The sequence below is a fragment of the Oryzias latipes genome, chromosome 1 (assembly GCF_002234675.1).
Source record: "Oryzias latipes chromosome 1, ASM223467v1".
In the NCBI taxonomy this organism is placed as follows: Eukaryota; Metazoa; Chordata; class Actinopteri; order Beloniformes; family Adrianichthyidae; genus Oryzias; species Oryzias latipes.
Genome location: NC_019859.2, coordinates 25044459 through 25066189, shown reverse-complemented (window position 1 = coordinate 25066189; position 21731 = coordinate 25044459). Strand labels below are relative to the sequence as shown.

The 21731-nt window shown below is 40.3% G+C and overlaps 1 protein-coding gene across 1 annotated transcript in view; it reads left to right on the top strand.

Annotated features, from left to right (window-relative positions):
• Positions 1-2766: 2766 nt before the first annotated feature.
• The window catches only part of cacng2 (calcium voltage-gated channel auxiliary subunit gamma 2), a 108585-nt gene continuing 89620 nt past the window's right edge, over positions 2767-21731 (top strand). Inside the window, exon 1 of the mRNA XM_004066076.4 lies at positions 2767-4689. Within this exon, the coding sequence (XP_004066124.1) occupies positions 4479-4689 (211 nt within the window). The 5' untranslated portion in view covers positions 2767-4478. The remainder of the gene's footprint in view (positions 4690-21731) is intronic.

Genomic DNA, 21731 nt, shown 5'->3' with positions numbered 1-21731 from the left:
CAACTTTTTCCCCCAAAAACCTTCCATTTTGGAGGAAATTTCCTAGGTTGGAATCGATAAAGTATCTTTATCTTTGTCTTCAAGTAGTATTTCTGTTCATTGTAACATCTTTATTGATGGCTTTGATAGTATCTTTGGTGTTTCTTACAAAGACGGGGGGGTTGACAGAGTCAAACATACAGAACACAGATCAATGAGTTTAACAGCCTAATACTTCTGTTTTTATTGAAGTTATCTAAGCCCTTATCCAGACGGTCAAGTGTTTTACTCGCACTGCTCTCTTCTTTCGTCTATTGTGTCTTGCTCTCAGCAGGAAATTAAAATACACTGCCACCGTCTAGAAAATAACACTATGTCTTTGATAACAAGGGGAAATCTTGGTGGTTCCTGCCAAAAAAATATATATGGAGTATGAAGTGGTAAAAGGTTGACCATTAGATTTAGAGTAGCAGGATCCTATCAAAACTGAGCCATAAATGTTTCAGCGCACAAATACAGTCAGAAATGAATCAGTATGTCTGTTAAACTGCGTGAATGTTTCTGTCTTTCCATCTCTTACATCTGCAGTAAAAGAGGCTAAACATTTCAGAATTTGGCTTTTTTCCTATTGTCTGATGTGAGGCTGTCATGATCCAGGTAATGTATGACATGAATTTTAACATGAACTTTGGCATGAATGGAGGATTGTGGGTACCCTTTACAATTGTATTAATTGTAAACTCATTACATATTAATTGTAAATTCATTACAGAAATGATGAAATGCATTGATAAAAAAAACAGACAAACAAAAAGAAAGACACAGTTAAGTCACATTTGCTTAATTAAATATAGTGATCATTCACTAAAGTCAAGTAGAGCTTGATTTATTGCTTGAAAGGGAGTGGGAAGAACCAAGCTTATCTAATCCCAACCCTACTGAGTTTATTGATTTTATAGTTTTCCTAATCCGGTTCAATTCTTTTCAAGTAATAAAATCAAGTGCTTACTGATGATTGACTTATCGTCAGAAAACATTCATTCAAGATTTCAGTAAACAATAACTTGAATTACACACCATGTAACAGACATGTAATACACCTATTATTTCATGCAATTATGAATGTTATATTTACTGACTAAATATTTAACCCTAACCCTAAATATTTAATTTAAAGTTAAATGTTTTTCATAAAACTAAATGTTTAGTTTGTAAACTAAATATTTAAATCTGATGAAGGTAATTACTATCAATAAAGGGACTGGTATTGAACCAGCATGCACTGTGGCGGGGTAATAATTTTCACCAGGGCAGGAGAAGCAGCGGGACGTAATAGAAAAAACCAGAAGGAAAAAAAAGACCTAAGGCTGTGGACCAAAATGGCACGGTTATGGATACTACAAAAGTAAACAGATCACCAGTCCACCTGTGGTGTCAATCAAATAAATTTAAAAAGGAAAAGTTCAAGGTGAGAGTGGCAGGGGGAAGGGGGGCTCTGCCACAGCTCGATGTGCCAGCAGAAGAGGATGTACCGACAGGTCTCAAAAGGGTAGGAAAGCCCTGAGAAGAAACCTATTTACAAAAACATAGCCGCCATTCCTGACTCATTGACTTTGGGTCGCAGCCCAATCAACTGTCACGCTGCAGGTTTTCCTTACCCGGAGCGGAATCCATGACGGAGGCGAGCCCGGGAAGTTTAAAGTCGGAGTCGTACGATTTGATTAGGTTTGGAGTTTAATTAAAGAAACAACACAAAGTTTAGATTGTTTCTGATTGAGAGTTCCGGTCTTCCATTTCTCACTCTGTAACTTTTTTGTCACAGATGTTATTTATGCTTCAAGTGATGGAGGAAATTGGCTGTTTTTACGCTGTTTTTGTTCAAATGTAGGCATATGCCTTGATCATCCTGTCTTAAAATTTTGAATAAGACAGAAAGTTTGTTGTGTTGTGTAACTCTGCCAGTGAAACTAAGGGAGTTGCGGCTCACGAGACTTGACAAAGACATGAGTCAGGTGCGTCACCGGAAGTAGGTCGTAGCTGTTTACAGCCCCCACCGTCCGCTTATCATTTGCATGTTAGCTAAAAACGTTGTTTTGAGTTAAACAATTTTCCACAAATTAAATATTCAGCTCCAAACTAAACATTAAGTTAAAAAGCTAAATATTTCATTTAGATATTTATTTAACAAATAAATATTTTGTTACAAAGCTTAAAGGTTTAGGTCAGATCGAAATGTTTAAAAAGCTAAAAAAAAACATTTGCAAACTACATGTTTAATTTTATCAAATACAATTTTTGTTTACAAACTATAAATTTAGTTTATAAACTAAATACATAATTATGAAAAAAATATGTAACTTCAAATTAAATATTAAACTTGCTAAGTAATTATTTAGCAACTAAATGTAAGATTACATGAATTAAAAGGTTAAAATATGCATTTGCAAAATGAAACCTCTTTTTCCTAGCAGGTTGTGTGCTGTTAATATTTGACTGTCACTTTACAAACAGCACCCCATAGTTGGTTCATTGATTCTTTGATTTCCTTTTCAAGTTTTGGGATGGAAGCACCAAAAACCTGACAAAAATGGATTACCCAAACCAGTAGAGTATTGTTTTTATAAAGTTTTATTTTTCTTGGTTAAGGAAACAGGAAAAACCTAATTTGGTAGCTAACGGATTTAACTGGAAAACGTATCTTTGAGTGAGCTTGTTTTTGCGTAAAGCGCCGCTGCTGCGCACAGACCTCTCTCTCTCTATGCTTGTGTCGATTTTTTTATTCTACGCTTCTAACCATCATCCACCCCCCTCCTCCTCCTCCTCCTTTTCCTCCACTTATCTCAGCTCTGCGAAGAAGAAGAACGAGGTAGCCAAGGATTGACTTGAAATGTTCTTTTTTTGCGCGCAGGAGCCGCAGAGCAGTCGCGCGTGCAAACAAAGCAATCCGGCTGCTTTTTGAACATGCCTGACCGTTTTTTATCTGATGTCAGTAAGTGGCCGCGCGCCTGTGTGTGCGCGCGCTCGTTTGCTCGTCTGTCGGCCGTGATATAACAGTCTTGGATCGGTTGGATGCAGAGGAAGAGGAGGGGGGTAAGAAGCTCTGACGCTCAGGGAAGCTTCGTCCGTCACACCGTGTCCTGCGCTCTTCAGCGGCCGGTTGCCTGACCGGTGATGCTCGGCCTCTCTGCCTGGATGCGCCCCTGTGTCCGCGGTGTGCCATCGCTGCCGCTGCCCCAATCCCCTTATAGTAGATTCCCACTGTTGCCGGAGGAAGGTCTTGGGACCACATATGGAAACTGGGAATCAGAATTTTAGGAAAAGGGGAAAATAATCTTTTTTTAAATATTTATTTTCACAACTTCAAGATGTTTTTCCCTTTCTTTTAATCACAATTATTTTAATAATTCTAAAGGGGGTTGATTTATTTCCCATCATGGCTTATTTAATGACAGTTGTGATACTGGCTATTATCTGGCATAAATTCTAATTTTGTCTTTTATTTGGAGCACAGCTGGATTCTGCTGGTTTGAACCTGTCCTCTCATCTCTTTCACCACTTCAGATTTTCTTTACATATGCTTGCCTGGTTCACTTGTCTGTCCGTCTTCCCATGTCTCCCATCTTCGTCTTCCTACATCTCAATTCTCCAGAATCTCCATAATTCAGTAGTTAGAGTTAGAGACCATCACTGAATTGTGCCATCAACCCTTTGGAGAACACTGCTTTTTTTTTTTTTTTTTACTTCTTTTGGGGCTTTTTTCAAAGAAATCAGGCCGCCAACTGTGTTACTCTAACCCCCCCAGCACTTTTTCAGCATGAATTAATTCACACTGCATGCGGCTGTTCATCCATGTACAGGTGCGTGCGGATAAAAGTTAGGTCTGTGAGGGTGTGTGGGCACGGCAATGACGTTGTTGGCTGCATGTGACAATCTTCATCTGCACATTATTCCATACAGTACCGCTGAAGCTGTGAGAGCTGCTTCAAAATACCCGCTTTTTTATCACCCAACTCTTTTTCGGAGTTTTGACTTTTTGAGGCCTTCAAACTCAACTAAGTAGGCCCAGATCCCAGACCACATCTCTTGTGGGATCTGCTAGAAGCCTGTGTTTTTAGGTCAATGTTCTTTTTTTTCAAAGCAGGGCAACCTCCTGCCAATTTGGGACAACATTTTTGAAAGCTTTTCCGCTGAGGGTTCTGTTGTTCTGGCCAAAGTGTTCTTGACCCATCTGTTGGGTCAAGCTGACAACAAGTCCACCTCACAACCCCTCATCTTTAACTACTTTTTTATCTGCTTGTTGCCCCCCCCAAAAACCAACCATACGATTTCCCCCGAGCTCCCCTAATTCCCCTGCCCCCCCAGCTCTCCCCCGCTATCGCCGTCCACCCGACGCCGACCACCCCCAGTTTTCCGAGCTGGCGTGGCGTCGAAAACTCACAAATATTTACTTTCTGTACATCAAGAAGAAAGGAGGCCCCCCCTTCGTGGAATGTGGCAACATGGGGGTGTTTGACCGCGGCGTTCAAATGCTGCTAACTACGGTGGGGGCCTTTGCTGCCTTCAGCCTCATGACCATCGCTGTAGGGACGGACTACTGGCTGTACTCTCGTGGCGTCTGCAAGATCAAGAGCACCAATGAGAATGAGACCAGCAAAAAGAATGAGGAGGTGATGACACACTCGGGCCTCTGGAGGACCTGCTGCCTGGAAGGTGAGCTGGAGACATGCAGCACGTCTGTGCACGGGTACACCGACACCGCTCTGCCATTCCGCACCAGGAGCTCGTTCCCGGTGTGGCCACGCATACATACACTCAGATCTACGATCCATCCAAATGAAAACTACAGTTTATTCTTGCCTTTCTGTATATTTTGTGATTTCTCCAGTCCAACAAATATTATAGCTTGGACTTTCTACATCTTAAAACACACCAAACAACTGCACCAAGGCTTTACCTTTAACAGTGGAGCTGCGGGTTCTTATATGTGGCGATTCGTTTCACGAATCAAGATCATCAATTCACAGATTAAACCATGATTCTTACAATTTAATCAAAAGTTGTCCTAATAGTTGGTCTTTGTCTGTCTTTTTACTGGACAAATGAAAATTAAGGGCTGCACGATGGCGTAGTGGTTAGCGCTCTTGCCTCACAGCAAGAAGCCCCGGCTCAAGTCCCAGTCGAGAGACCTAAACCAGAAGATCAATGGGGGACCTTTCTGTGTGGAGTTTGCATGTTCTCCCCGTGCATGTGTGGGTTTTCTCAGGGGACTCTGGCTTCCTCCCACTGTCCCAAAACATGCTTCATAGGTTAATTGGTCAACCAAAATTGTCCCTAGGTGTGAATGTGAGAGTGCATGGGTGTGTGATTGAGGACACTCTACCCTGCAACAGACTGGTGACCTGTCCAGGGTGTCCCCTGCCTTTGCCCACAAGTGGCTGGGATAGGCTCTGGCAGCCCTGTGTCCCCAAAAGGGAATAAACAGTAGAAGATGAATGAATAAAATAATATGTATTTAAACACCTTAATTTTATTCCTTTTGCCAGTAAAAAACAAACCATAAATGTCACCGTTGCTTTGGATCCTTTTACAACAAATCCTGAGAATGTTCTCCACAGTTTTTCACAGTCCACACTCCATAGTCTTGCTGACTACAGTTCCAGCAAAAAAATTACCAAAAAAAGATAAAGATTACTTAAACAGCTAAAGAAAAAGTTCACAGTGCATTAATCTAAACTGACTAACAAACATTTCTGGTAAACTGACTTTTTTCATCTTTAGAGAAAATTGATCATTAGATGTATTTAATGTCCTTGGCCTATATTAAGCTTTTAGGTGTATTATAGCGTTAATTCCTCACAAAAAACCCTAAGCAGTATTTTTGCTCCATTCACATATATCTGACCATTCCTCTAAATCCCTGCCCTCTGAGCACTAGCCCCACCTAATCCATGAAAACGAGTGGGCTCTCACATTGTGACATAACAAAGTGAAGAATGGCCCCTTCCAGGAAGAGTCTGTGCTGCCAACACCACCCCCAGACTAACACACACACTTTCTCAGCAGAGCAAATTGCTTTCATTTTATATGCACATCCATCCTTGAAAAAGTTTGGATGTTGTTCGTTTTCCTGGGCAAACAGACAGGCTGCCACGGCCGGCTCAAGGTTGACATCATGAAATGGGCGGCACCCACATCGAGCAAAAGCCGGTGACTCCGAAATTGAGTTGTCTTACTTCTGGGTAGGAGAAGTAGCTCGCAAAAATAACTGATATTTAATAAAAATATTAATTCTTTAGTGTGCCAAAGGTAATATATGGATATAGTTTACTTTGAAAAGCTTAAAAATGGCAATGACTTATTGAAAAATGAGTCTAATATTGGTTAACTGACATTCCGTTAATTCGCATATTAAAGACTCTCTTTTTTTATCTACAAAAAAAACACTTGATATTTTTATTTTGAAAATGAGAAGCTTCACTGACATTTTACTTTGAAAATGTATTTACTTCAAGTGACAGTAGAGGATACGGTTTTAGCTTATGTACTTATCCAACATTATTCTGCATTTTAGAGCGATTATTACATTGCCTAAAGTGTATTTTTACTAACTCGATTGACTAAAGATCACAAATAAGCTATCTCGGACGTAGCAGAAATTCATCCTTGAATTTTCGGGACCAGATCGCAAATATCGCATACGTGTTAAAGCCCCATTCGACAGCAGCAGTTAAGAAAGAAATTTTGTTGCTGTCTTTAAGATCTCTCACAGATACCAAAGTGTCTTCACAGATAACATGTGGCTTGAGTAGGTAAACAGTTGTTACCAGCCTCTGCTCCTATTACTGTTTGTGCATAACCAATGTTATTGACACGTTTCTCAAAGCAAAATAGAGAAGGGGTTGTGTTCTTGCAGCCAACAAACTGACATGTATTTTCCAACTAACCTTTTCTAGGAGAAAAAAAAATCTGTCAAGGTTGAAGAAAATCCAGTGTGACAACCCAGTCCTTTTATTTAGCCAGTTCAAAGGCCTAGACATTATGTGGAGTGAAAATGATTCATGGGATTTACATGTAAAAGGTCAAACCCTCTTTTGGAGTGCGTAGTCAGATTACAGTGTTTGTGAGAGTCATGTCAAAGGGGGGAAAAACAGCCAAATGACTGCTTTCATAGCGTGTCGATAAAACAAACGTTGTGGACAAACATTTAGGTGGCAGAGGGAAAAAGGAATTGAAGCATATGTGAGCTGCAGTGTGAGTTTATTGGTGATCATACAATAGGGGAGCTGTAAAATGTCTTTTTTGTGTGTGGAAACAAACTTGTCAGGAGCCCAACGCAGGACACACCGCAGAGTGACACATCACACACACATTGCCACATGGACAGTTATTCCAGCTCAATCAGTTATAATAATTCAGCAAACTTCTGGATTCACCTGATGCACGGGACAAAGCCGTGCACTAATGACATCAATTCACTGCATTTAAAGGATTTCTCCTGTGATTCACATTCTGTCTGTGGGATATAGCCACTAGAATAGCTTCTGCCTTCACATTCTATGTGGGTTGAAGACCGATGCAGTGTGTATGTAGTATGTAACTCTGTTATGTGATGTAGAAGTCTGCAAACCACTGAATAGCTCAATGTCTGCCAAATTACTGCATTTTACTGTTTGCTTGAATGCATGTCATTAGCAGAACTTAGCTATTACTCACAGAGTAGCACGCACTTATGCATATCAAGTTTTTTTAATTAGCCGTTATGTGACATCCCCTGATTGCAACCTTCTATTATCACATTGGTCAAATCATGCTGACTTAACCTGGCATACACCTTTTTACTCATTCTCGCTATATGAAAGTTAATCAAAAAATTGAAAACTATTCATCTGTGTTAAACTTTGGAATAAGATATATCAACATTTGAATTATAGTATTAATAGGAGGTTCGTGCTTAATATTCTTTGTGTTGCTCATAAAATGATACTATTTTTGGATGCAGTAAATTAGAACACTCAGGACCTTTTTTTCGTTTGGCTTTCTTTTATTTTCTTAACTCTTCAAGATTAAAAAACTACCCCTTGATGGTGCAAGTAAAAGTTGGAAGCCTGTCATAATAGTAAAAAACTTAATGAACCCACTTTTTTAGTTGTAGGTTGATCCACAATGTCACAAAATTAAATGAAAATACCTCAAAATAAAGCTTTCCACAAACAAACAAGGCTAAAGGTTACAGGTGATGTGATTACGCTAATGCGGCTAACAACACTAATGTAGCTGATGGGTAGTTGTATTATTGGGTAGTGTGTAATTCTAGAGTTACTGTGAATGCAGTTAAGGTCTGACTGACAGACTTATTTCTGATTCTTTTGTATTTTTTCTTACAGTATAGTTCAGTGCGCCTTATAAATGAAAAACGTTTGAAAATTGACCATTTATTAACCCTTGTGCTATCCTAGGCACTTTAACATTGGGAGTTGGGTCATCTAGACCCACTAGACAGTGCGCTGAACCTCTTTTCTTAATGATTTGTGAACCTCACTGGTGTCCATGGATTCCATGACATCTTTCCACCTTTGTTCACCCTTGTCATGGTAGGGAGAACACGTCAATGTAAGGGTGGGGTCATCTAAGATAGCACAAGGGTTAAGTTTGCCTTATTATCTGGTCCACTCTATTTTGCAGAAAATATGGTACCAATGTTTTAAGGCTGTAACTCTCCAATTTATACACGTTTCTTAGACAGATATAAACATTTTTATACTTTTCTCTTTTGTTAAACTCTTGAAGTTCAAACCTTCCTTGAAAAATAAGTCTAACGTTCTAGATTGAAAACAAAGATCAGATTACAATCACAGATTTATGTAGATTTGTCAAACTGAGTGCATTTAGCTTGACACCGCACAGAGTAGTTTGATAGACAAAGTCAGCAGCCAATCAGGACGCATAATAGGATACTCTATTAAAAAAGAATGCAAAATTACACAGAAAAAAATCTGCAAAACAGCAAGACCGCGATATATCAAGACACGACTATGTGACGTCAACATCTTTAACACCAGAGGAAATTAAACCTAGACAAATACTAAAGGATAATTTCAAATACTAACATGTTTTTTATGAAAATGCAGCTTCAACAAACCACTACAAGTATCCCTTTTTTCCTTACTAAGTATCTTTACTTTTCTCTCATTCAACGCTTGCTCTGCATCTTTGGCACCAGATTTAAAATGGTTAAGAGCAGAGAAATATCGGAGACAGATCCAGTGTGCTCTCTATGCTTGGCCTTCACAGCTACAGTTGCTTTATAGCTGTGTGGTGCAAAGAAATGAGAGGGAAGAGGGAAAAAAGATTGGGAGGCCCTGAGAAAAGGAAGAAAGGAAAAAGAGAAAAAAGGGAGAAAAAGAGCAGGCAGCTCTGGTTTGCTGTCACACACCCTCAGGCATCTTGTGCTATCTTTAACACACAGGCCCACGTTCTATCTAACTTATATTACCCAGGCTTTTAACATAATACGTCACAGCTTGATTCAGATTTCTTTTTCATGCTTTGGACAAGATGTACATGATTTGCAGATACAGGGGAAGGCCTGCTTAAGTTTGCCATCACAATGACAGGTCAACAGGACAAAACCGGAAACATGATATCTAGGCTAACACCTTGTAACTCTCGGCTTGTATTGTAAACAATCTGCTTTTACAATAGAGCACTTGTCTGTGTGCAGATGTTAAAATATTAGCCTACATCACGACTTTGACATTAATCATCCTAATAAGCAACAGCTCAAGCAGTTTTTTTATGCTGATCATCTGCGCAGCCTGACTGCGCAGCATCTTTTATCTAAAGCCACAGATAGTGAAAGACTGTGATAGGAAGTAACACATTACATAGAATCAGATTGTAAAAAAAAAATTCTATTGGTACAAAAAAATGCCACTATATAAAGCTGCAAATAGTTTAGCTGCTGGGAACAGAAATGCCATGTAATCTGATTACTGAGATAATCTGATTAAGGGAAAAATGCTGTCATTTGTAATACTACAAGCAGTAATTATTAGTAATCATAACAATTAGTGTATGGTATAGATTATTGATGGAAAATACAATATCAGATGATTAATTTTGGGATATTTAGAACAGGAAGAGTCAATTTCAAGAAGATTAATTGAAAACTCTAGTTTTTCTACAAGAGACATATAGAGAGATTATTTTCTTTGATTTACAAACAACTTTTGCACTTTTGTAGCTCCTGCTTTTTCCTTAATGAGTGGTTTTATTTGGCTTGGCAGCTCATAAAAAACCAGGAGGTATTTCATTGTTTTTGCTTTTGTTTTATTATTTTTTGGTCAAACTTTAAAGAAGGACAACGTGTGCTGATTACATGGTGTTTTGCTTCAAAACAGCCAATCATTGAGCATCTGATCTGTTTTTTTGTTTTTTTTTACATTCAGTTGTTTTGTTTTTTTTGTCTTTGGTTGATCAAAGATCTTTTAAATTAAAATTGTAAAACACATATCACACAATCTAAGATGGCTTGCAAAGAATTGCTGGAAGGCTGGCAAAAAGAGTTATGTATTCTCCCTACACAAAGAAGCTTGCAGTCAGCATCCAGCCGCTCTCTGTTGGCGGCCTGTTGTTGATACAGTTATAAGATTGACTGACAAGGCAAAGCAGCTGTCAAACCTCAACCAACAGCTCCAGGAATCAAGGCAAGAAAGAGGAGGAAAGGAAGAAAAAAAACATTTGGGATTTTTTTTAAACTTGTTTTTTCTCAGATTTTTTACCTAACCGTAACGACTTTCAGGATTTGGTAGAAAATTAGTAGTAGTAGTTCTGTTTTTCTTAAAGAAATAATTGTTTTGAAATGCAATTTAAAGCTTAATTTTAGTCTTCCATCTCAAAATGCCACAAGAACACCAAAAAGACTATTTTTATCGGAGTAGATCTTTAAAGACATCCATGCAGCCATTCCGTCATCGTTCTAGCAGCAGGTTTTGAAGAGTATGCCAGTGGAACTCTCAATGGCTGTCACATTGAAAGGATGGGCCTATGCTGGTGGCCCAGGTGTGGGATCTGGCTCCAGAGACACAGTCTGTCACAGTCTTCTGTGATAGATCTTGCCCCGGGACAGTGGCTTGTTTTTTTGCCACAGAACGGAGCTGCCTCGGAGGCCCCAGTCATGACAGGTGGAGCTCAGCAGGCTCTAAGTGCTGCTATTAATCTTCATCACGGAGACGAAGAGCGAGCAAGGTGTGTGTGTGACAGCAGATATGTTACTGCAAACATGGTGGAGGTGTCTATGAGTGTACTCTGTGCACATGTCCAACACAGAATCATGTTTGTGAAAATATCTGGGGACTCTGATCCTTTAAAAAAACAAAAACAAACTTTGTGAATGATGATTTCCATCCAAGCAGGACAGCAGATTTCCAAAACAAGAGTTTGTGCCAGAAAAGGATTATGTTGACAATGCTGCATCTTTACAAGTCCAAATGGTTTTTGTGTGTATTTGTTTTCCTCATTTTCTTTTTTGTACTTCCCTCATAATGGGGCTTTACTTCTTAATTTAATTAGATTATGTCTAACTGCCCTAAAGGTTAAATGTTTATTTTATGATCCACATAAGATTTTGTTTATTATGTAAACATACTAAAGGAAATTCATGTTAATACATGAATTAAAATGGTTAAAAATTCAAAATTGTAATGCTCTTTTATGGGACTAAATAGCAAAATATAGGTTTTAAAAAGCTCTGATAATCTGAATCCAATGTGATTTATGAAGGTAGATACACTTAAATTGATTGCTTGATAACAGGCATAATGTGCGTATGATGCACTCTAATAGTTGAGAGACAAAAAAGGCCTGTAGTTTTCACCTATGATGAAAATTACAGGCTTCTCTCACCTTTTTAAGTGTTAGAACTTGCACAATTGGTGGCTGAATAAATTCTTTTTTGGCCCACTGTAGATTTACCTCTTAAAACCCGAATACATTTCCATATTCATTTATATATTAATAAAACAAAAAGCTGCTTGTGTTTTTGCTGTCTAGTAAATGCTTAACTAAGTAAAGTTAGAAGGTTTGATGCGTATTTGATATGTATTTGCATCAATACAAAGATTGTTTCCTTCATTGAAACTGCTTGCTTGTACATGCATGCATAAGATTTTGGTGTTTAGATTTCTTCTTAAAGATGCTGTTGGTGCAAAACCAGAAAGTCATGATCTATTCCAATGTGAAAACTGCAAAACAAAATAGTTTTACAGATGTTTGTCTGTAGCTAAATATGTAAATATAAAAAATCTTAATTTATAGCCTGAGACGCTCATTCTATCGAACAGTAATGTGGTCTTTGGATGTACAAGTAACTTCTAAAACCTTTTGAACACAAAAGCCTTACTGAAAATGTTCTAAGACATGGGTCGGCAACTTGGGCCACGCGAGCCACAGTGGGCACGCAGAGGAAACAGACAGCGGGTGTAACAATAGGCACTTGATTTGTCGTTTGTATTTTACAGATTTGAAAAAAAATTGGGTTTGAGTGACAATCTCTTCTCACAATGAGCTTTTTTCGCCTATGAGTTCATAAAGAAAAGGGTCCAGTCACGCAGCGCTGTTACTGTGACCGCACCCACCTATAATACTATAATACTAATACTGCCACTTTTCCGCGTCAGCCTTCATGAACGGGCAATTAAAAATTTTTTGAAACTGTTGTCAGTAAGATGACAGGTGGGGCTAAATGAGCCCGTGTCTGTGGATGGAACGAAAGTGCGTGCTTGAGTGGGAAAGTGCAACGCTGATCCTTGAGCTGTTGCACACATTTATGACAGCAATCGTTTTTTTGGTCATGGCATTGCAGCGGCTGACATTTATGAAGTTATAAGTTCCATTTGTTGAATAATAAACAAGAGAGGTCAGATTAAACCCAGATTGTTCTCTTTTTGTTCTGCAATATGTCAATATGTAATCAAGTTTTAAAATGAATACTTCAGCTGATCACCACTCCATTTACTGAGGGTGAAAACAATGAATAATGAAGCTGTCCAATTGTGGAAAATGTATATTACTAAAATGACCGAACTAATAAAAAAAGTAAAAACATTTAATTTTACATGTATTAAAAGCAGCATCACAGTATTCACTTATATCAAGTAACTCAGGCCCTGTCTCATAATGTAACAAAAGATGAATTATCAAAAAGCATATACTTGTTTTTTCAATGTGAATGGTTGTGAAGATCTTAAAAATATTGATGGTATTTTGTTCTGACGTATCCAATCCTATTGCTGTAGGCATGACATACCATAAATGCAATACTTTTAGTTTCAAACAAGCATAGTTGCAATATATCGGGTGCCGTTTGTAAAGTGAGACAGCCAAATATTAACAGCAATATTTTAGCAATATTTATTTAGCCTGTTTTATTAGTAAAACTGGTTTCAATTTTTAAAAATATATTTTCACCTTTCAATTGATGTATTTATAAATTTTACATTTACTAATTACATATTAAGTCTGCTAAGTTAATTGTGTTTTTATAAATAAATACTTAGTTTACAGACTAAACATTTAGTTTGGAAAATAAATATATTAAAAAAAAAAAAAAACGCCCCTCTTACCCTCTGCGGGTGGTTTCTCCTCCAAGCTCGGGTCCTCTACCAGAGGCCTGGGAGCTTGAGGGTCCTGCGCAGTATCTTAGCTGTTCCTAGCACTGCGCTTTTCTGGACTGAGAGGTCTGAGGTCTTTCCAGGTATCTGTTGTAGCCACTCCTCCAGCTTGGGGGTTACTGCCCCGAGAGCTCCAATTACCACTGGCACCACTGTCACCTTCACTTTCCAGGCTTTCTCCAGTTCTTCTCTGAGTCCCTGGTATTTCTCCAGTTTCTCATGTTCCTTCTTCCTGATGTTCCCATCGCTTGGCACTGCCACATCCACCACAACGGCTCTCCTCTGTTCTTTGTCCACCACTACAATGTCTGGTTGGTTCGCCATTACCATCCTATCAGTCTGGATCTGGAAGTCCCACAGGATCTTTGCCTTCTCATTCTCTACCACCTTCGGAGGTGTTTCCCATTTTGACCTTGGGGTTTCCAGTTCATATTCTGCACACATGTTCCTGTATATTATTCCAGCCACTTGATTGTGGCGCTCCATGTATGCTTTCCCTGCCAGCATCTTACACCCTGCAGTTATGTGCTGGATTGTTTCAGGCGCTTCTTTGCACAGCCTACACCTTGGGTCTTGTCTGGTGTGGTAGATCTGAGCCTCTATTGCTCTGGTGCTCAGGGCTTGTTCCTGGGCTGCCAGGATGAGCGCTTCGGTGCTGTCCTGTAGGCCAGCCCTTTCTAGCCATTGGTAGGACTTCTTGATATCAGCCACTTCAGTTATGGTCCGGTGGTACATCCCATGCAGGGGTTTGTCCTCCCATGAGGATCTGTCCTCCAGCACTGTATCCTCTGTTCTCCATTGCCTGAGACATTCACTGAGCACACTGTCAGTTGGGGCCTTGAGCTTGATGTATTCATGGATCTTGGATGTTTCATCCTGGATAGTGGCTTCTACGCTCACTAGTCCTCGGCCTCCTTCCTTGCGGCTAGCATACAGTCTCAGGGTGCTGGATTTGGGATGGAACCCTCCATGCATGGTGAGGAGCTTTCGTGTTTTAACATCCGTGGTCTGTATCTCTTCCTTTGGCCATCTTATTATTCCTGCAGGGTATCTGATAACGGGCAGTGCATAGCTGTTTATTGCCCGGGTCTTATTTTTGCCATTGAGCTGGCTTCTCAGGACTTGCCTTACTCGTTGGAGGTATTTAGCTGTTGCAGCTTTCCTTGTTGCCTGCTCCGGGTTGCCATTTGCCTGTGGAATTCCAAGGTACTTGTAACTGTCCTCGATGTCTGCTATTGTTCCTTCTGGAAGTGAGACCCCTCCTGTGTGGACTACCTTGCCTCTCTTTGTCACCATCCGGCTGCATTTCTCGAGCCCGAATGACATCCCAATGTCAGTACTGTAGATCCTGGTGGTGTGGATCAGGGAGTCAATGTCACGCTCGCTCTTAGCATATAGCTTGATGTCATCCTTGTAGAGGAGGTGACTGATGTTGGCCCCATTTCTGAGTCGGTATCCATAGCCAGTCTTGGTGATTATTTGACTGAGGGGGTTGAGACCTATGCAGAACAGCAGTGGGGACAGAGCATCACCTTGGTATATCCCACATTTGATGGACACTTGTGCAAGTGGCTTCCCATTGGCTTCAAGGGTGGTTTTCCACAGCTTCATTGAGTTTCCTATGAAGGCTCTTAGAGTCCTGTTGATGTTGTACAGCTCCAAGCATTCAGTGATCCATGTGTGTGGCATTGAGTCATAGGCCTTCTTGTAATCAATCCAAGCTGTGCACAGGTTGGTGTGTCGTGACTTGCAGTCTTGAGCGACTGTTCTGTCGACCAGGAGTTGGTGTTTGGCTCCTCTGGAGTCTCTACCAATGCCCTTCTGTGTGTTACTCATGAATTGATCCATGTGCCTATTTATCTTTGTTGCAATGATGCCTGACATGAGCTTCCATGTTGTGGACAGACAGGTTATTGGCCGGTAGTTGGATGGGACTGCACCCTTTGAGGGATCCTTCTGGATCAGGATCGTTCGCCCTTCCGTTAGCCATTCGGGGTGAGTCCCATCTCTTAGCAGCTGGTTCATTTGTGCTGCCAGGCGCTCGTGGAGTGCGGTAAGCTTCTTTAGCCAGTAGGCATGTATCATGTCAGGGCCCGGTGCTGTCCAGTTCTTCATACCTGAGACTCTTTCTTGGATGTCTGCCACTGTGATGGTTACTGGATTCTGTTCAGGGAGGTTGCTATGTTCTTTTCTCAGAGAGACCAGCCACTGGGCATTGCTGTTATGTGCTGTCTGTTTCTCCCATATACTTTTCCAGTACTGTTCAGTTTCTAGCCTTGGTGGGTCTGCTCGGCTGTTTTGACCCTGCCACTGAGCGTACACATTTGCAGGTTGAGTTGCGAAGAGCCTGTTTATTCGTCTGGCTTCATTGTCTCTTGTGTACCTCTTTAGGCGGCTGCTCAAGGCTAGGAGCCTTTGTTTGGCAGTTTCCAGTGCTTCAGGTATGGGCATCTGGCTGTATCTCTTAGGTACTTGCTTTCTCATTGTACCTCTTTGAGCCTCTGTCAGCTTACTCACATCCTTCCGAGTTGCCTTGATTTTGGCCTCTAACCGTTGCTTCCATGGTGGGTACTGTTTTCTTCCATGGTTGCTCTTGTAGCCAAGCATCTCAAGGATCACTGCTGCTGAAGTGTAAACCAGTTCATTGGTTTCTGTAATGTTTGTGGTAGGAATTGCCCTCAATGCTTCATTCACAGTTTCCAGTAGACTTTCAGGTACGTCACTTAACCGTCGTAGTTGGTGTCGGGGTAGCCTAGTGTTCATTGTAGACATGATCTTGTCTTTCAGGTCAGTTGCTGCCTCGCTCAGTGTTATTGTGGTTGTTGGGGCTGTGTACCCAATCTCAGGGTGGAAGTGTGGCATAACCTCCTCTCTGACCTGTTGTTCTGGCTCTCCCGTGCCATTGTATTGTATCGCTTCAATCTCAAGTTGTGATAGGAGTTGCCGTTTGTGGATGTTAGAGCACTGAGCTACCAGTTGTTTGGCAGTTAGCCTTGATTGTGGGTTTCGAAGCATCCATTCATTCCACATTCTCTGCATGTAACCCCTCTGGGTGGGATTACTTGAGTGGTAGCATTCTAACAGAACCTTGTTCTCACATCTAGTCCATTTCCGTCTTGTTCCAGTAGCCCACTTTCCATCAGGGTGCCCTGGTTCCTCAGACCTTGTTTGGCCGGGCGACGTCTGAGCCGGCATGACATGTGGTTCATTGTCTCTCATGTTGTGAGATAGGCATTAACGTTAAGGGTCTTGCCCAAGGACCCTCACTGGGTGATGTAATTGCCCGTCTTTGTTATGGTAATTGCCCCATTTCCATTGTTATGGTAATTGCCCCATTTTCCATTACCATTAGTTGTTACCATTAGTTGTTCGTTCCGCCCTGGGAATGGAACCCGGGTTTCCTGCATGACAGTCCTTACCAACCGAGCTACCCATCCGGTATATATATATATATATATATATATATCAGACCTAAGTATTTGTTTTCCAAACTAAACATTTAAGCATCTTATCTAAGTATTTATTTTTTATATAAATATTTAGGCCAAATAAAAAAATTCAGCTTTTACACTCAATATTTAGTTTGGAATGTTTAACTCCAAGTTAAATATTTAGCTACCATCCAAGTGAACTTGCAGATAAATGGACTGCCAAAATAAAAGCTAGATTTTGCTCAATCTCTAAATTGTTTCAAACCAGAGTTGTCACTCATGCATGCACTTCTGCTGTACTAATTCAAGACATGTCCAACCTACTGCCTAAACAACATTGGACGAGCCGTTTTATCTGCATTTTTTTTTGTAAATAGGCTTCTTCTCAGGTAATCGCTACACTTTTAAGACCTGTCGGCACAGCCACCTCTACTAAATCACTCCCGCCCCACTCTCACCTCAAACAGAACTTTACCTTTTTTAAATTTATTTGTTTGATTCACACCAGAGGTGGATTAGCGGTCTGTTTAGTTTTGTAAAGTAAAAAACTGTGCAGTCATCTTTCTCCTTCATCAATCACGGTCATTAAATACAAATAAAAAAGTGCTCATTTTCCACACGATAGCAGGGGGCACTAATCGAATAATGCGAGATTATTAAAACAGAAGAGTCTATAAACAGCCCCCATGCCACCTTCCCATCCTCTCCTTATCTAACTATCTTCAAAAGAAGTAAAGTTATTTTAATGCATGAGCTAGACAGAACATATCTTAAAAATATTTTTGTATTTATTTGTATTAGAATTCAGATTTAGTTGGTGATGGCACAGTTGTTGCAGAGAAGTTTTAGAATTAGCACTTCATGTCATACATGTTGCTAACCCCTGTTCTAAGAAGTCATTAATGTTTAATGCATCCACTCTTCTATTTTAGAAACCAAAGAGATTGCGACACGTCAAGATGGTTTCACCCACAAACAGACTTAACTGTTTAGAATTCATAAAATTCCATTGGACACGAAAACTGCTGACCTTCTGAACAATAAAATGGCAAAGAGCGGATTTCTAACGCCAAATGACCCTTAAGACTCACTCCGATGAAAAATTGTGTTTTTTGTGTTTTTAACATATTCTTGTGGCATTTTTGATGGATATAAACAACAAAAAATAAGCTTTTCTATGTATTTATTCATTTGAATTGTTGGGCATCAATAGCAGACGAAAAATACTTGTAGCTGTGACGTCGAAGCTACTATGGGCAGGCTAAAAGCTCCCTGCTTCGTTCCATTCTGATGCATTCACTTACAGACAAATAGAATTATGTAAATCTTTGTTTTCTTTGTCCGAGCTGGCATGTGGCTTAAAACTGTGTGGCTGGGTAGATCCGATTATGCTCGCACTTTTTGTTTGACTGGTAATGTTGGTTGAGGGTTTTAGGAGCTAAAAGCTAGCGGTAGACTGTGTAAACGAAGAGCTCTCATTTATGGTTGACAGGAGGTGGGGGACGAGCTTGATCTGTGCCAAGGACGTGCAGAGACCTTTGGAGGGGCGGGTGCTGAAATTTAAAAATGGGCATGTGGAGCACAAATTTAACAATTTATGATGACAACTTTCAGGATAGAAGACTATATTATAGCAATCCATATTATAACTTTATACTTCTTCAAGGTTGCCAAAGCATGGTTGCTTAGCTGCTGTGGCAACAAGCTTCAACCTGACTGTCACTTCCCTTCTTCTGGAGGTCAAGGTCTACTGATCCAGCTTTCTTTGTGTTCTGTTCACACACCATAAATTCTTTTTTGGCTCGGCTAAGGGGCCGTCTCTGCAAAATAATTGTATAAACTGCTGCTAAGTCTACATCTTACTGCTTCAATGCACCAGATGTGGTTGCAGTTGCCTCAAACTTTGGACAGGTCAGCACAAAACAAAGCTGATGTTTTTAGAGTGATCATTGCATGAGCTGCTGAAGGACTGGATGATCTTGCAGTGTCATTTCCTCAAGAAATGGACAACGTCATTTGAATAAGTGATGCAGAATTGCAGCACTTGGGCAGGGTCAGTTGGGTGTGTTAGTTCAAGTAGGTTTGGGTGTGGCCTCTGACTGGTTCCTGTCCTCCTGAACAGCTGTTTCCTCTCTGTGGGCTTAAATTCCATCTCTGGGGCTGTTTCTTCAGCTTATGTCTCCTTAGTTTTCATCATTCTCCCTGTTTTCTGTGGAAAAATATCAAACCCTCTCTCTTCCCCTTGCCTGACCTTCTTGACGCCTGGCGCGGATCACTCTACCGGTAGAGGAATAGACAGCCCTAAGTCACTAAGGCTCCTCCTTAAAAAATACTTTCAGACACTTCAATAGCTTTAAATACCCCTATAACTGGAGCAATAGGAAAGAGCCAGAGGGGTAGGGAAGCAATTCAGGTTTGGCCTAAGAATACTTGTCAGGAGCTCTGGACAATTAACAAGTTAAACCAAGTGGACTCAAACTGAGGGAATAAACAGAATTCCGTTGTTTATCGCAGGTATCCACAATATATGATCACAGATGTTTCAATGAAGTAAATACCTCACTACACATTTTATACACTTTTCTCAGACAGATAGCAATATTTACCCACTTTTCTCTCTTGTTTAAATTGTCAAAGTTTAACATTTCCTAAAAAAAAATAGGTCCAGTGTAATAAAATGAAAACAAGATCTGCTTTTGATTAAGCATTTATATTGATTTGGCAAGTAAAGCATTTTTTGTAAACCAGACACAGCACAGATGGACACAGTCTACAGCCAATCAGGATTCAGGAGACAGTTTGTTGTTGAAAACAATCAGAAATTACATGCAAAAATTGCACTGAAAAGAAAACTGCAAAACAGTGAGACCGCAAAAGGTGAATAGAGATATGTCAAGAGAACACTGATAAGGGAACTTAACTTGAAACTAAGGGGAAATATCTAGGAGTGAACAGATTTCTATATTAGTCTTGTGTTTGATTTAGAACAGATAATAGCGGCTTACACGTTGTATATCCAATTTTGCAAAAATGATAATCAACGCCATGACCCTAAAGAGGGATGAAGTGGGTTTGGAAAATGGATGAATTATTAACTACTGGTAGTTTCTTTTGCTGCCCTTTTAGAGAGAATGTTATTGCATGTATGTGAAATCTGAACTTGTAACTGGTGGTGGAGGACCCAAAATGCAGGCTTGGTGGCAGGAAATAAACATTTAATAAACAAATTGAAACGTGACAAAAACTATAGGGAGAAACAAAAAGATGACAAAGTAGAAAAGAGCAGACGACCTGACAAGGATGAACTGAAAACCAGACACTTAAATATGCTGAAGGCAATTAACTAAAATGACGACGGCTGTGGATCAAGATGGCCTGGGAAATAGTGGGACTGTGGGAAACTCAGAACATGACCAAAAAGCACACAAAACAACAGAACCCTTATAGAACTGTAGTTACTGGCCTCTGGCCCAGTTGCAATTTGCAAATGGGAGAGCTAATTTCTGCCTTTTATGAAGAGTAAAAAAGAAAAACATTTTACTCAACATCTGGAAATTTTTAGATTTGATGAATAGAAGTCCTTTTTTTTTAGTCATAAGGCATTTCTAAACCATTTGGTGCTCCGATAATCAGTTCAATCGTTTAGAAGAGAAATCCTCTTTTGATGGGATTTTAAAGAGCAATGACACTCTAATTCATCAATAACACTCTCTTCATCGTCTAATTAATGCAGTCATTCCACCTTCTATTTGTGGCAGCTCTTCTTATCTTCTTGTATGGCATTACTTGGTACTGTTGACCACATGACATGGTGTAACTATGGTGATACAGCACTCTGTTGGCAGCACAAGGCCACCTGTCAAACTAACATCACGGCCACTCAATCAAAGAGAATGTTTACGGGTTTCTCACACACCACCTGGGACTGACACACACTCCACAGGACACACATCAATCACACACAGCAAATTTCGTATGCAAAGTCATATTTGATACAGACTTTTCTGAGACCCCTACCTCATAATGGACATATGTAAATACCTGGGCTTTCACCTTTACAGCAATCTGGACTGGTCTAACAACACAGACGCTCTGTACAGGAAGCGCCAGAGTTGCCTTCACCTGCTGAGGAGACTGAGGTGTTTTGGTGTGTGCAGACAGCTGGTCAGGACTTTCTATGACACTGTGGTGGCCTCAGTAGTCCTTTCTCCTTTGTGCTATCCTAGGCACTTTAATATTGGGAGCAGGGTCATCTAGACCCACTAGACAGTGCGCTGAACCTTTTTTCTTCAATGATTTGTGATATTCACTGGTGTCCATGGATTACATAAAATCCTCTTCACCTTTATCCACCTTTGTCATGGTAGGGAACACGTCAATGTATGGGGGGTTCATCTAAGACAGCACAAGGGTTAAGGAGTTGTGTGCTGGGCAGGGGGCAGTATAGGCAGAGACAGGAGGAGACTTAAACTGGTTAAGAAGGCCAGCTCTTTCCTGGACTGCACACTGGAGTCAATCGAGGAGGTGGTGGACAAGAGGATGTTGGTTAAGCTAACATCCATCATGGATAACCCATCCCACCCCCTGCACCAAACTGTAGAGGTGTGACCAGCTCCTTCAGCCCGAGACTGTTACACTCACAGTGCAAGAA